The sequence below is a fragment of the Oncorhynchus gorbuscha genome, linkage group LG25 (assembly GCF_021184085.1).
Source record: "Oncorhynchus gorbuscha isolate QuinsamMale2020 ecotype Even-year linkage group LG25, OgorEven_v1.0, whole genome shotgun sequence".
NCBI lineage: Eukaryota > Metazoa > Chordata > Actinopteri > Salmoniformes > Salmonidae > Oncorhynchus > Oncorhynchus gorbuscha.
Window position 1 is genome coordinate 7,052,103 of NC_060197.1, and position 16,043 is coordinate 7,068,145.

General features: G+C 42.4%; 2 protein-coding genes across 3 annotated transcripts in view; both read left to right on the forward strand.

Annotated features, from left to right (window-relative positions):
- The window catches only part of LOC124014505 (phenylalanine-4-hydroxylase-like), a 28,967-nt gene extending 27,545 nt beyond the window's left edge, over positions 1-1,422 (forward strand). For both annotated transcript variants that reach the window (XM_046329586.1, XM_046329588.1), the window contains exon 13: positions 181-1,422. In XM_046329586.1, the coding sequence (XP_046185542.1) occupies positions 181-224 (44 nt within the window). In that variant the 3' untranslated portion in view covers positions 225-1,422. The remainder of the gene's footprint in view (positions 1-180) is intronic.
- A 212-nt stretch (positions 1,423-1,634) lies between these two features.
- LOC124014251 (tyrosine 3-monooxygenase-like) lies at positions 1,635-11,800 on the forward strand. Its single transcript, XM_046329062.1, has 12 exons — positions 1,635-1,862; positions 2,004-2,181; positions 2,310-2,398; positions 2,560-2,627; positions 2,782-2,832; positions 2,985-3,130; positions 3,477-3,612; positions 3,803-3,872; positions 3,987-4,043; positions 4,269-4,364; positions 4,522-4,655; positions 11,641-11,800. The coding sequence occupies exons 1-12, from the start codon at positions 1,635-1,637 to the stop codon at positions 11,798-11,800; spliced, it is 1,413 nt and encodes a 470-aa protein (XP_046185018.1).
- Positions 11,801-16,043: the final 4,243 nt, after the last annotated feature.

The following is a 16,043-nucleotide window of genomic DNA, read 5'->3' on the forward strand; positions in this document are numbered from 1 at the left end:
ATCTACCAACTGAGCTATAGAAGACCACACTAGGATTGATTTTTGTCTTGCCTTTTACAAATTGAAAACAGTTTAATGCAATACAATATCGGTATGAATGCCCAACTCCTACTGGAATGTAATGTTTCTTAATCTGCCACAGATGAACTACCTAATGTAATCATGTTGCTTTTATTTTAGGGGAAATTGGGATCTTGTGCAATGCCCTGCGGAAGATGGAGTAAGGAGACCACTTTGGAGACATCCTTCAATACTGATGTGCGCAATGATAGAATCTCAATGCATGTCATCAATCTTGTAGATTTCCATTATACTCTTTGTATTTATAATCTGTGTGCTTGTCCATTGTAACATCTACTGCATTCTGCTTCATCTTTATATAAATTATTCATAAATACCTACTGCATCCCAGACACTAGTCATTTTAAGTAGAACATTTTCATTTTAGTCGTCAATATTAGAGGAGCACTCGCTCAATGAATCACACAGACATACTACTAAGCCAATGAAAATGCACATCGAAATGAGTCACTCATTGTAAATATGAAGTTACGTAAAACAAGTATTAACATTAAATGAATTATTCGATAAGTGAGTGAGTTTTTCGTTAGATTTTTGTTAACACCAACAAGGAGAAGTATTATTTTAACATACCCTTTTCAGTATGTTCTAGAAATCCAACACTGCCACTACAGTATTGATAGGTTAACCGATGTCATTTTCTGTAACCAACTGAGAGGGATTACATTAGAAGAGTGCTGTTCCAGAACTATTAGCTCGGGCTTTGAAGACGATCTAATTCGCACTTGAGTATTCTATCTATATTGGTTAAATCGCAAATAACAAAAATACATCCTTGCATTATGCTGGAAATAGCTAGGCCTATATAACACAATAAGGAAATGCAATGTGTATGTCCAGCATGTTAGAGAATGTGTTTGATTATATCCTGAATTCTGATTCATCCAAATGATCGACTGTTTTTCCATTCTTTACTATCACGTGTTTGTATAATAATATCTAATATAATGTGTTATTAACTTGCCAAATAAATGTATGCTTAAAAGGTTATTTCAGATCAATTCTCAAAATAATTGTGTTTTATTATTATTATTAGGCTATAATTGGTTGTGAGGACATATTTTGTATTAGAGTCTGTCAAAGTGCGTTTCAGCACCTTGGAGAGCATCCCAAGTCAGGGGAAAATAAATGTCTTGTTGCACCTGTTACAAATCAATGGAAAGAAAAATATATAGCCTAGAATAAATGTAAGTAAAAGTCAATATTCATAATCTTATTTTGTAGGCTACAAAACGTTTTTCTCTCTCAATATATTAGGCCTATACGTGCTTTCATGAACTGTGTTTTATTCCATTAAAAGGTGATTGATTGGCTGTTATGACGCATAACACCTAAAAGTGAGACGTGTCCATTTGCATAACTCATTTCCATAAAGAATTGTGTGGCACTGGGATATAAACCTGTCTTCTCTGCTGATAGCACAGCTTCAGACACTGCCTCGGAGAGTCTCAGTATCCGGTAATAGGCCTATATAGACTATTCGATCAAACAAATCATAGCAACTCTACAATATTATTTTTAAGACAGTCTACGATCAAATTGACATAAGTTCAATGAAGACAGAGAGTGTGGCGCAAAACATTCCGTTCGTCGGCAGAAAGCGAAGTCTGATCGAAGATGCCCGGAAAGAGCGCGCCAGCGGGTCATCTTCCCCTGGCCCATCGCGGGGCGGTGAAAACTTTGTGTTTGAGGAAAAGGAAGGAACAGTGACACTGAACATTCTTTTCGCACTCAGCCATGAGAAGAATGCAGGGTTCTTTAAAACTGGCAAAGTCTTTGAGGTAAGGAAAACATGTGCATCATTAGATAGGAGTTGCAGATGGAGAGCTTCAATAAAATCAGGTCTACGGCATCGAATCAAGGTGATAAAATATACATGTGTTTGCTTATATATGATATGTATGTCTTTACCATGGATTCAGACGTTTGAAGCAAAGCTTCTGCATATTGAGAGCCGACCAGGGAGGAAGTCTAAGAACAGTGGCTGTGATGATCTGGAGTTCTTTATGAGGTGTGAAGTGCACATCTCGGACACAGACATCTTCATCAACTCACTCAAGAGAGTCGCCGACGACGTACGCACTATCCCAGAGGAAAAAGGTTATAATACAATTTGAATGAAATAATAAATCACACGTTTCTAATAATAGTAACGTTTTTCTCATCTAATCATTTAAATTGTGTGAAATAATTATGCTCTGACATATTTTCCTGTTTCCTTGTTTTAGTTCCCTGGTTCCCCAGAAAAATCAGAGATCTGGATAAATGCAACCTGTTGATAACGAAATATGACCCAGATATGGACCAGGATCATCCAGTTAGTGTTTACCTTAGCAATATTGCTAGGCTTCCATTTATATGGCATTGATGCAATACTTGTATAATTAATTGGATTGTTAGAAATAAATACTCAACTATCAAAAAGGATAACAAACTAAAAATGTCATGGTTAACTAATTGTTATGATTCCCTTTTCAGGGATTCAGTGATCCAGAATACAGAAAAAGAAGGTGCTTCATCGCTGAACTTGCAGCAAATTACAGACAGTAAATTGATCTCATCATTCTCACCTTTCAAAAAAGATATTCCCATGTGGTCAGTCGATCTTAGGTGCCAGCACTGCATCATTGGACCAAAGGCATGCCATTGTAAAAATGCATTCGTAAAGGAATGATTGATGCATCCATCTCTGCTCCACAGGGGGGAACCATTACCCAGAGTGGAGTACACACCAGAGGAGGTGGCCACATGGTGAGAATAGCAGCTGATGTATAGTATACTGGAGCTGGACATCATACCATCCTAATAGACATCTTTCATAATGATAATAGTCTACAGTCAGTATACCTGTGGAGTTGGAATGACAGTGTTCTAATGAGTCTGCTGCTGCTGTCATTTAACAGGAAAGAGGTGTACCGGACCCTGAGGACCATCTACCCTGACCTGGCATGCAGACAGTTCCTGGGTGGGCTGCAGCAGCTGGAGAGGGAGTGTGGCTACGGAGAGGACAGTATCCCCCAGCTCCGGGAGGTCTCTGCCTTCCTCAGAGGTGAGGCCCAGCAGCCTATCTCTGCCTGAGGGACAGAGCAATAGCAGCACTATGCCCAGCTTCAAGGAATAGAATCAACATGGACAAGGCAAATCCAGCATGCCCATGACTTTCCATTGAATGACTAATTCTGGTCGATGACTGTGCGCAGTGCGCACCTTATAGATCGATTATGCCTCGTTATTTTATTGTAGATTGCTTACAACAGTAATACCAACATTAGGGATTGTTCTCGTACTGCAGAAACAATACAGGCAGTCACCGTTCACCATGTATGAACATCAGCATCCATGCTGTGAATATGTCTCTGACAGTGGTTCCTTGCGCTGTGTTCTTGTTTGTCCAGAGAAGACAGGCTTCCAGCTGCGTCCGGTGGCAGGGCTACTCTCCGCCAGAGACTTCCTAGCTAGCCTGGCCTTCAGAGTGTTCCAGTGTACCCAGTACATCCGCCACGCCTCCGCACCCATGCACTCCCCGGAGCCGTACGTCAAATGGTGTCATTGACATAGTAAAATCACTCGAAATAAGCAGTGTGTGTCATAATATTCAGTTTACTAACTGATCATAAATAATAACATATGTATGATTAATGTGTATCATGATAATCAGTCTAATCAATGGACATATTCATGTGTGTCATGTAGTCACTGCTCTTTCGCTTCCTTCTCTCAGAGATTGCTGTCATGAGTTACTCGGCCATATTCCTATGCTTGCAGACAAAGAATTTGCCCAGTTTTCCCAGGTAAAAACATTTAGACTTGTAATATGGTTCATATGGCGTAATAATACATCCATTATAATAATACATAAATTGTCTTATCAGTGCGCAACACTCACAATTGTTTGTCATTTGCAGGAAATTGGCCTAGCCTCACTGGGAGCATCAGACGAGGATATTGAGAGACTCTCAACTGTAAGAGCTGACCTTTGAGCTTTCATTTCAAAATAAGCAGTTACCAATCAGATGTAAAACAGATACTGCACTGAGGTTGGGTGTTGGACTGCAAATTACGGGCCTTTGCTGCCATCTAGTGGAAAATATAAAATACTGACCAATCTGACCATTTGATGAATGTGTTGTCAGGGGTGAAACGGAGCCTTATCATTTCCTCATCACTTGTTGCCATCCCTCCGACAGTTGTACTGGTTCACGGTGGAGTTTGGACTGTGTAAGCAGAATGGAACTGTGAAGGCATATGGTGCCGGCCTCCTGTCCTCATATGGAGAACTCATTGTGAGTAGTATTTTACATGGGCACTCTGTAGAATTGCACTGATAGAGGGGACTAATTCCTCATTTATTATCTCTGTTTTCATATAACATGCCACTAATAATTTCTGAAGGAGTCTAAAACGATAACTAATCACTTATCTCTTACTTCCATCTTTCAGTATGCTCTCTCTAACGAACCTGAGTACAAGCCATTCAACCCAGAGGAGACAGCAATCCAGCCTTACCAGGACCAGACTTTCCAACCTGTCTACTTTGTCTCAGAAAGCTTTGAGGATGCCAAGATTAAGATGAGGTACATCAATGCATGCAAGTGGTGAACGTCTATATGTGAGCACTTCAGTAAGTCACAGGAAATGTGTAACATGTGGCGTATACCTTGGATTTGAGTTGATCTTGTTGCTCCTGGACGCGGGGCTGCAGGGGTGGGAACCTCAGGGGATCTGAGGACACAGAGGCAAATCAGACTGAAGGCAGCTGTTTAGGAGTTACTCATAATTAGCACATTACGTTTTGTAATATATTAATGTAATCTGAATGAGCAGAGTATGGATGGACATGGGCAACTCCAGTCCTTGGGGGCCGGAGTGGTGTCACACTTTTACCCCATCCCTAGCACAAACAGCTGAGTAACCTAATTCCATTCTAAACTGAAGATCATGGTTAGTTGATTATTGGAGTCAGGTGTGTTAGTGAACACATTTATTTATTTATTTATTTATTTCACCTTTAGTTAACCAGGTAGGCTAGTTGAGAACAAGTTCTCATTTACAACTGCGACCTGGCCAAGATAAAGCAAAGCAGTGCGACACAAACAACAGAGTTACACATGGAATAAACAAACATACAGTCAATAATACAATGGAGAAAGTCTATATACAGTGTGTGCAAATGAGGTAGGATAAGGGGGGTGAGGCAATAAATAGGCCATAGTGGCTAAATTATTACAGTATGGCAAATTTAACACTGGGGTGATAAATATGCAGAAGATGAGTGTGCAAGTAGCGGTACTGGGGTGCAAAGGAGCAAAATAAATAACAATGTGGTGATGAGGTAGTTGGATGGGCTATTTACAGATGGGCTATTTACAGACGGGCTATTTACAGATGGGCTATTTACAGATGGGCTATGTACAGGTGCATCGATCTGTGCGCTGCTCTGACAGTTGGTGCTTAAAGCTAGTAAGGGAGATATGAGTCTCCAGCTTCAGTGATTTTTGCAGTTCGTTCCAGTCATTGGCAGCAGAGAACTGGAAGGAAAGAAGGCTGAAGGAGGAATTGGCTTTGGGGTGACCAGTGAAATATACCTGCTGGAGCGCATGCTGCGGGTGGGTGCTGCTATGGTGACCAGTGAGCTGAGATAAGGCGGGGCTTTACCTAGCAACAACTTATAGATGACCTGGAGCCAGTGGGTTTAGCGACGGATATGAAGCGAGGGCCAGCCAACGAGAGAGCATACAGGTCGCAGTGGTGGGTAGTATATGGGGCTTTGGTGACAAAACAGATGGCATTGTGATGGACTGCATCCAATTTGCTGAGTAGAGTGTTGGACGCTATTTTGTAAATTACATTGCCAAAGTCAAGGATCGGTAGGATAGTCAGTTTTACTAGGGTATGTTTGGCAGCATGAGTGAAGGATGATTTGTTGCGAAATAGGAAGCCAATTCTAGATGTAATTTTGGATTGGAGATGCTTAATGTGAGTCTGGAAGGAGAGTTTACAGTGTAACATGACACCTAGGTATTTGTAGTTGTCCACATATTCTAAGTCAGAACCATCCAGAGTAGTGATGCTGGACGGGTGACCTCATTATGAGAGAGACACTCGGAGTCCATACTTCCGAACATTTAAATTTAACCCATAAGAGTTTTAAGCCCCGTCTAAGCCAGGGGAGGGGGTACTACTAAACTATATGGAATTGTTTTAAGGTCATACCAAGGATCATTTTGCTATTTGATTTTGAATCTGGAGACCCCTTGAAGTATAAAAAAAAACATTTTATTAACCCCTTAGAAGATGATTTTCAGAATGTCATCATCTCATCATATGCTATTGGACCATGTCTCGCTAGGAAATGAGAGAAAACGGTATAAATAAAGATTTAAAAAATAAATGAATCTGACAAACACCACGCTGTCACATTTGACCACAAATGCGGTGTTACATAGGCGGATGCATTGCATTGAGCCTCATCCAATGCAAAAAACAGATATCTCTTGTTTAAACTGACAGATTCTTATGATGATTTTCTTATTATGATAATTAGATTTCCGCGGGGGTACGGACATCGATTTTAGTTTTTAAACAGGTTCTCTGGCACAAAATCCATATCAGCCAATTAAACTTGTCGATTTACTTGCACGTGACAGAACACTACATTGTAGCCGGTCCCATCCGATAACATGGCACACGTTAGCCCTATGCTAATCTCACCAGGTGGCACTGATTATATCCTGGCACAAATTATGCATCAGCCAATTACAATTGTCATCGTGATTGGACGTGTTCCAACTCCTGTTCATGGAAGCATCCTTAACACACCCCAGTCCAACAGGATGCTCCGATCATCAAAGCAATTGTCACATGTATTTGACTGACTGGTCAAATTGCTCTCTCGTGTAAAGTGCCAAGTCCACGTAATTGTCGTAGATTGCGGCAAGGGTTCGAATTTCACGAGTTTCCTCCCTTTTGAAATGTATATATACTGTATTGGGGTGCTAAAAGGGACGCCAACAGCTTGAAAGGGAAGATGATTAAATAATTGAATAAGGAGATAACTCTTTCTTCAGCCTTGCAGACAAACGCACTGCTATGGCCTAATAATTATATGGCATAGGCTATATTACATGGACATGAACACAAATGTAGGCCTACAATGTGTTATATGCATATTTGCAATCATCTACTTTGTCACATGCGTTATTTGACTCGAGGAGGATGAACATTACAGTGTACAGTAGGATTGTAGTTAGTATCATTATCATCCTACAGATGGCAGTATTGCAGTTATTTTAAAATAAGTTTAGCGCACTTGGCTGTCATGAGTATATTATTATGTAGGTAGGCTACACTTACAACCAGGCCTACAACTTTTTGTAGGCTATGCATTATTATAATCATCCACTTGGTCAAATGCGTTTTGAATTGAGCATCAAGGACCTGCAGTGAACAGTTTTTTCCTCAACAAAAAAGCTTGCCAGGAGGGTGACTCGAACCCACGGTGAGCTACTGATTTCAAGCCAACCGTTTTAGCAGTGTGCCACCTTGAGGCAATAATGATAGTGATAGTATACATGCTATTTGACAAATCCAGGCTCTCCGTTTTTGGGGTTTTACGATGTACGATAAACATACATGTTGTAAGGACCTCATCATTCTTCCATAAAAGCACATGGATTTGTGTGAAACAGAAACTTGGGATGTTGTCATAAATGTAAAAACATGAAAATGTCTATTGTTAGTACTAGCTAGTAGAGTAGTCGAGGATGCGTCCATGTAATATTGGCTCACAACTATACAGACCAACAGAACATTGTGGATATACTGACAAGATACATGGCCCTCTGTCCAAACAATGGTGGTAGTTGTCTAGAAAACGGCACGGCAGGCTGTCTTGCTCCCTCCTATCCTTTTTTGTGGATACATCTCATTATTGTAATCTTATTTGAATATTCGATGAGAGTTGTTGACGTCAACCGCCTGTATTCAATGGAGAGAGATGCTATGCTACCAGCTTCATGCCATGAATATGTATAGCTATCTCGAGACAACTCCAACATTAAGTGTTTTTTCCTCAAATTTACCGGTATGTCACGTGTCCTGCTTATATCCATACACTCATAACAACGTAATTAAGCATTACGGAACTTCCATTCGATCAAATAAAACTCTTGTAGCAAATAAGCTATTAATTTTTGTTGTTGACCAAATTCGACGCTCAATGAGTTCCATACAAAAACTCCTTGCCTGGGTGAGTGAAACAACGTCACCTGCTGGAAGGAGACAGATTTTCTGCAAGTTGGGCCTCTCTTCCTGTAGGTTTAAAATATCCCTCTAGTGGCCGGGGTTGACCTATTTTATGCCATTGGTTGGTGGATATAAGTCTAAGATCTTTGATAGGCTGATGAAGAATAAGTGCCACCTGTTGAGGTTAGCATAGGGCTAACGTGTTCCATGTTATCTGATGGGACCAGCTACAATTGTGATGGTGCCGGAGGGGATGGCTGCTGTTTTATTTCACTTAAAGAGATCATGGTGCCTTGTGAGGATCAGGCGACGAGTGGCTAATCTGCCTTTGCCATCAGTACTGTTAGCTAACATTCAATCGCTGGAAAATCAAATGTGACGAACTGAAAGCACATATATCCTACCAACAGGACATTTAAAACTGCAATATCTTATGTTTCACCGAGTTGTGGCTGAACGACGACATTAATAACATAAAGCTGGCGGGTTATACACTCTATCGGCAACATAGAACAGCAGCCTCTGCTAAGACAGAGGGCGGGGGCCTGTGCATATTTGTAAACAACAGCTAGTGCATGGTATCTAAGGAAGTCTCGAGGTTTTGCTCGCCTGAGGTAGAGTATCGCATGATAAGCTGTAGACCAACTATCTACCTAGAGAGTTTCTGTATTTTTCGTAGCTGTCTAAATACCACCACAGACTGATGCTGGCACTAAAACCACACTCAATGAGCTGTATACATGCAGGGAAACTTGAATCAGTTTTACCTCATGTCTATCAGCATGTTCAATGTGCAACCACAGGGGAAAAAAAACTCTAGACCACCTTATCTCCACATACAAAGACGCGTACAAAGCTCTCCCTCGCCCTCCATTTGGCAAATCTGACCATAATTCTATCCTCCTGATACCTGCTTACAAGCAAAAATTTAAGCAGGAAGCACCAGTGACTCGGTCTATAAAAAAGTGGTCAGATGAAGTAGATGCTAAACTACAGGACTGTTTTGCTAGCACAGAATATGTTCCGGAGTACACCGGAGCCAGTTACTGGCTTCATCAATAATTGCATCGATGACGTCGTCCCCACAGTGACCGTACGTATATACCCCAATCAGAAACCACGGTTTACAGGCAACATTCGCACTGAGCCAAAGGATAGAACTGCCACTTTCAAGGAGCGGGACTCTAACCCGGAAGCTTAAAAGAAATCCCACTATGCCTGCGAACCATCAAACAGGTAAAGCATCAATACAGGACTAAGATCTAAATCGTACTACATCGGCTCCGACGCTCGTCGGATGTGGTAGGGCTTACAAACTATTACAGACTACAAAGGGAAGCACAGCCGAGTGCTGCCCAGTGACATGAGACTACCAGACGAGCAATATAACTATGCTCACTTTGAGGCGAGAAACACTGAAACATGCATGAGATCATCAGCTTTTCATGATGACTGTGTGATCACACTCTCCGCAGACGATGTGAGTAAGACCTTTAAACAGGTCAACATTCACAAGGCCGCAGGGCCAGACGGATTTCCAGGATGTGTACTCCGAGCATGCGCTGACCAACTGGCAAGTGTCTTCACTGACATTTTCGACCTCTCCCTGTCTGAGTCTGTAATACCAACATATTCAAGCAGACCACCATAGTCCCTGTGCCCAAGAACACTAAGGTAAGTTGCCTAAATGACCACCGACCCGTAGCACTAACATCGTCTGTAGCCGTGAAATACTTTGAAAGGCTGGTCATGGCTCACATCAACAACATTATCCCAGAAACCTTAGACCTACTCCAATTTGCATACCGGCCCAACAGATCCACAGATGATGCAATCTCTATTGCACTCCACACTACCCTTTCACACTTGAACAAAAGGAACACCTATGTGAGAATGCTATTCATTGACTACAACTCCGCGTTCAACACCATAGTGCCCTCAAAGCTCATCCCTAAGCTAAGGATCCTGGGACTAAACACCTCCCTCTGCAACTGGATCCTGGACTTCCTGACGGCCGCCCCAAAGGTGTAAGGGTAGGTAACACCACACCCGCCACGCTGATCCTCAACACGGGGGCCCCTCAGGGGTGCGTGCTCAGTCCCCTCCTGTACTCCCTGTTCACTCATGGCTGCACGGCCAGACACGACTCCCAACACCATCATTAAGTTTGCCGATGACACAACAGTGGTAGGCCTGATTATCGACAACGATGAGACAGCCTATAGGGAGGAGGTCAGAGACCTGACGTGTGGTGCAAGGACAACAACCTCTCCCTCAATGTGATCAAGACAAAGGAGATGATTGTGGACTACGGGAAAAGGAGGACCGAACACGCCCCCATTCTCATCAACGGGGCTGTAGTGGAACAGGTTGAGAGGTTCAAGTTCCTTGGCGTCCACATCACCAACAAACTAACATGGTCCAAGCACACCAAGACAGTTGTGAAGAGGGCATGACAAAACCTACTCCCCCTCAGGAGACTGAAAAGATTTAGCATGGGTCCTCAGATCCTCAAAAGGTTCTGCAGCTGCACCATCGAGAGCATGGTTGCATTACTGCCTGGTATGGCAACTGCTCGGCCTCCGACCGCAAGGCACTATAGAGGGTAGTGCGGACGGTACATCACCGGGGCCAAGCTTCCTGCCATCCAGGACCTCTATACCAGGTGGTGTCAGAGGAAGGCCCTAAAAATTGTCAAAGACTGCAGCCACCCAAGTCAGACTGTTCTCTCTGCTACCACACGGCAAGCAGGACTAGAGCGCCAAGTCTAGGTCCAAGAGGCTTCTAAACAGCTTCCACCCCCCAAGCCATAAGACTCCTAAACATCTAATGAAATGCTACCCAGCCTATTTGCAATGCCCCCCTTCTACACTGCTGCTACTCTGTTATTATCTATGCATAGTCACTTTAATAACTCTACCTACATGTACATATTACCTCAATTACCTTGACTAACCGGTGTCCCTGCACATTGTGCCTGTACCGGTACCCTCTGTATATAGCCCCGCTATTGTTATTTACCGCTGCTCTTTAATTATTTGTTATTCTTATCTCTTTTTGGGGGGCATTTTCTTAAAACCGCATTGTTGGTTAAGGGCTTGTAAGTAAGCATTTCAATGTAAGGTCTACCTGTTGTATTCGGCGCATGTGACAAATAACATTTGATTTTGAATGAAACTTTCTGTCACATGCAAGTAAATCACAGATTTGAATTGGCTGATATGCATTTGATGTCAGAGAACTGTTTAAAATTAAATGGTTGCTTATTCGCAAATATGGACCCAATGTTTTAAAACCCTATTGTTCTACCTGCAGGCGGTACTCGTCGTCCATCCAACGGCCCTTCTCTGTCCGGTACGACCCATTCACTTGCAGCCTGGAGGTTCTGGACCAACCCAGTAAGATCCAGCATGCCCTAGGTCAGATGAGAGACGACCTGAAGATACTCCACAGTGCCCTGGAGAAATTGAGCTGAGGACCTCAACACTGAGCCAGATACTCAGGGAGTGAAACTGATACATACCTCTGGAGGGGTGGAAAGGGGAAGCCATTTTGGGTCTTTAAAGGTGCAATCTGTCATTTCTCTGTGTGGCCATGGGGCCAAATGCACAAACAATCAATGCTCAAATTGCACAAAATACAGTAGTTCCATTTAAGGCAATCAGTTGAATATCCACCTCTTCAATCCTGCTGGGCTAATACTTGCATTATTATTATTGTATTTTTTTAGAGACTAAACTAGATTTAGCATTTAAAAATGGATAGATGTGAAATACTGTGTATATATTTAGTTAACTGAAAAACATAATTTATATTTACGTGCAATATTCATTAATATTTCCTTGTTGGGTGCATGTACTGATATGTACAGTGACGTTATACATGTATTGTGAGGAGAATGTACAAAGTAATACATTTGTTTTTTTTCAGTCCAATCACAAAGGGCATGAAAGAGAGAGACACACACACGGGGGTAGGAAATGTACAGGCTTAATATGTCCGAGAATGTTTATCTTAGTAGAGAGATTACAGAGGAAAAACTTTAGAATGCATGTGTAAAATAGTGATCAGAAAGAGAGCATGGAGGGAGATCAAGGAAAGAGACAAAAAAATATACAAAGTCTGTGCATTTGTGTTTGAGAGAGCAAGAGACAGAGCGAGAGACAGAGCGAGAGACAGAGCGAGAGACAGAGCGAGAGACAGAGCGAGAGACAGAGCGAGAGACAGAGCGAGAGACAGAGCGAGAGACAGAGCAAGAGGGAACATGAACATCCAAGAGGGTGGGAGTACTACAATATAAGCCCATGTGCCACTGCCTCCCATTCCAAACCAACTGTTTCCATTTAGAAAATTCTTGGAACCCATTTGTCTTCACGTGTTATTAAGTAAAGGGAAGGAGCTAATTATGAATGATTTAAATATCATGTTTCCTCAGCTGGCTACTGTCAGAGCCAGTACTGAGGCCCAGTGGTTCTAAAGCTGGACCTGGTCACACAGACCTCACAGTATAACACTACACGGTCAGTAGGGTTTCACAAGGGGTTCAAGGGGTTATAGATGCCTTGTTTCTGTATCAGTGACAATGTGTCTGTACTAGAGTTCACCAGTATTCATTTTTAAAGCCAGAACGCAAATCGGTTCATAGATCTACTCCGACTGTAAAACATCATGATGTACACAGTGGCTGTGAAAGCCTCCGACCACCTAGAGTGGGAGGCCTTCCTGTTCAATTATTCCAGTGTAAATCAAACATGGTTCACTTTACTCACAGAGAAACACAACCTCTCCAGTGGAGAGAAAATGGTGCACAGAGCCGAAGATTGATCTACAATACCGCTCGACTTGAGTGCAGCAGTGCACACATCCACTTGCTTAACCCAAATTCAAACACTTAATAATTTTGCATCTCTCAGCTTACATCCAGCACAGCTCGAATCCAACCCCCCCCACAGAAAATCACAGACCACTGGGATCCAAATCTGCTGAGGCCCTTAAACACAAAAGGGGTTGCCATGACGATACAATAACCACTACTGGTTCCAAGCAAAATTATCCTGCCTCACATACTAACCACAAATCCCCCAATGATGTACAGTATCATCCTGCCTTCAGAATTTAAGTGTTTCCTAATGTCATGGACCATCGTTACCTTGGCACGCTAGCCTCCCCAGACTCAAAAGGATGGGTCATTGGGGTTCACAGAGTCCTCGCTGAAGACATAGATGAAGCACAGATCATGGACTGTTTTTTTTCCGCATTCATAAACAAAAAAATGCTGCTAAACACAATGATTACTGCACAGAGACACTTGAAATTAAACGATGACCAAAATGATCCAATTTACATTTTGTGTAACCCACTGTACCGAGTGCTCTAATGATTTATCGTAGTCACATTTAGTCTGTATTGTAATGCTTTGCAGCCTTTTCTCTCAACTGCCCTCATCCAGATCAACACATTTCCACTTCAGGCTGGTTTTACATCGTGTAGGCCTAAGAAAATCCCCAGGAGATTAAAGAAAAGTATTTTTTTTTTTACCTCAAAAGAAAACCTCTAATCTCTTCCTTTGTTTTCTCTCCTCTAATACTGCTCATTATTAGCATTTGTTCTCTTTTTCTTGAGCCCCTGGCTTCGCATATGTGGGTTGGGGCGGAATTAGCTGAAGGTCTCATCTTGTCTTAAGTGGTGGAGGGGATTACAGAGAGAGAGGTGGAGAGTTCACACCTGTCTGATCTCTCTTTGATTCCTCTCTGCGTTCGTTATTACATTATAACTGGAGATTAAGCTGGAAGCCAAGTTGGCCTACTAACCAGGATAGCCTTCCTGGCCTATAAGAAATAGCTCTATCATGGTTATCCTACTGTTCAACTTCAAACCAAGGATCTCCTTGTTCAAACAAAAAAATAAAGAGGTTAAGGGTCATGAGAATGACCTAAAATGGATACTTTAATACTGCAAGCTTCAAGCTCAGTTTACACTTGGTTTAACTTGCCAAAAATGACATGGTATGTCAAAGAAGGTAACAAAGCAGTCTCTGAAATTCATGACCTAGGGCAACAACAGTACTAGCTCTGGGATTAATGACAGATTCTCTTGGTTGTTCCAGGAGGGTCCTCTTCAGACAGACAACTCTCCCCAAAAAATCACGAGGCAGACACACCGAAACCAACGTTTGCTGTAGTTTTAGTGAAGGTAGTTGATACAAACTAGCCACTAGCAAAAATGCCCTCATTAAAAATAACCCCTGTGATCTCCGTCTTACCAGCTACTATGTGTCCAGAGGATGTTAAGATAGGGCAAGAAGTGTAAAAGGGCAAGAAGTGTATAATGCAGTGACTTAAAAAGCTGGATGTACCAATGCCACCCTTTCCTCTATGCCAAACTGACGTCGTATACATACCGTACCTCTCCGATTTAGAGGGGTTGGGTTAAATGCGGAAGACACATTTTCAGTTGAATGCATTCAGTCGTACAACTGACTTTGTATCCCACTTTCCTTTCCAGACGTGTTAAGATGGATCATTGGTACATTGTGGGAGGCAAGCCATCTGTCCAGAACAGGGATGGGTAACTCCAGTCATCGGGGACCTGATTGGTGTCACTTTTGCCCCAGCCAGCACACCTGACTCCAATAATCAACTAATTGTGATTTTTTGTTTATAACACAATTAGTTCAATCACCTGTGTTTTCTAGGGATGGGGGAAAAGTGTGACACCTCTCCAGCACCATAGTACTGGAGTTGCCCATCCCTTATCTAGAGACTAGAAACAGGGGTGGGAGACCACCAGGTGGTGATCTTGGGTCACTTTGATTCTGGGAGACACGATTGATTGAGAGATTCATGACTCACATTTCTCACAAAAACCTTGCACTTTGCAATTCTAATTCACCCTAAGAGGATATTATAGTCTTTGGAAAATGTTCAGTGGTGTGTGCAAAAAGAGGTTGCGGCATCTTGATCTCCAACATTGATTTCTCTGTATTTCACATAGCCATTCGAGCACCACTTGTGTCCAACACTGCAAACGTACGGCACCGACCACATTGGACTTGTTCAAACAAAGAGTCGACCAGGAGAGCGGTAGCATGTTATGATTGTGGATGGTGGTTAGTGCGTACGCTCCAAGAAACATACAGGCCTGTCTAGTGGGATTGAAAGAGTGGAGGTCTCACCTTCCCTATACCTGCCTCACGCTGTCGTGCAGCAACACCGTTGCACAATAAAACCTACTGTTTCACACCTTAAACATACATTAATGGAGTACAATAAACTGTTCTGTGTTAATCCTTGTAGACACACACAACTCCATCCAAAGGACTGTGCCCTCGGACTAAAAAAGATCCATCCGTGGAAACAAGTGATTAGCTGTCACTAAATATGATTCATGATCAAATTTAATGCTTGCCCTCTTGTAGTTCTAATGCAGTAAGTGGTATTCTCGCACATGGGCCATCCAATAGGATACAATGAGCCCTTGTTTCTAATGGAGTATTCTGCGTCTGTTGGCTTATGGTCCAATGTCTCCCATGCTCCATCTCAGCATCACTGATCGTCCCTACCCACTAGAACGATGAGATGTGTGGCTCTTGTGTTTTCTCTTCATCTCCCTCTTCTCTGGAGAGACAAATCACTCATCCCCTCTGCCAGCCAGTAGTATCTGACCTGAAAAGACCTCAACTCCCAGTTCCCTGAGCTTCTCTTCCAAAACCTTATTTC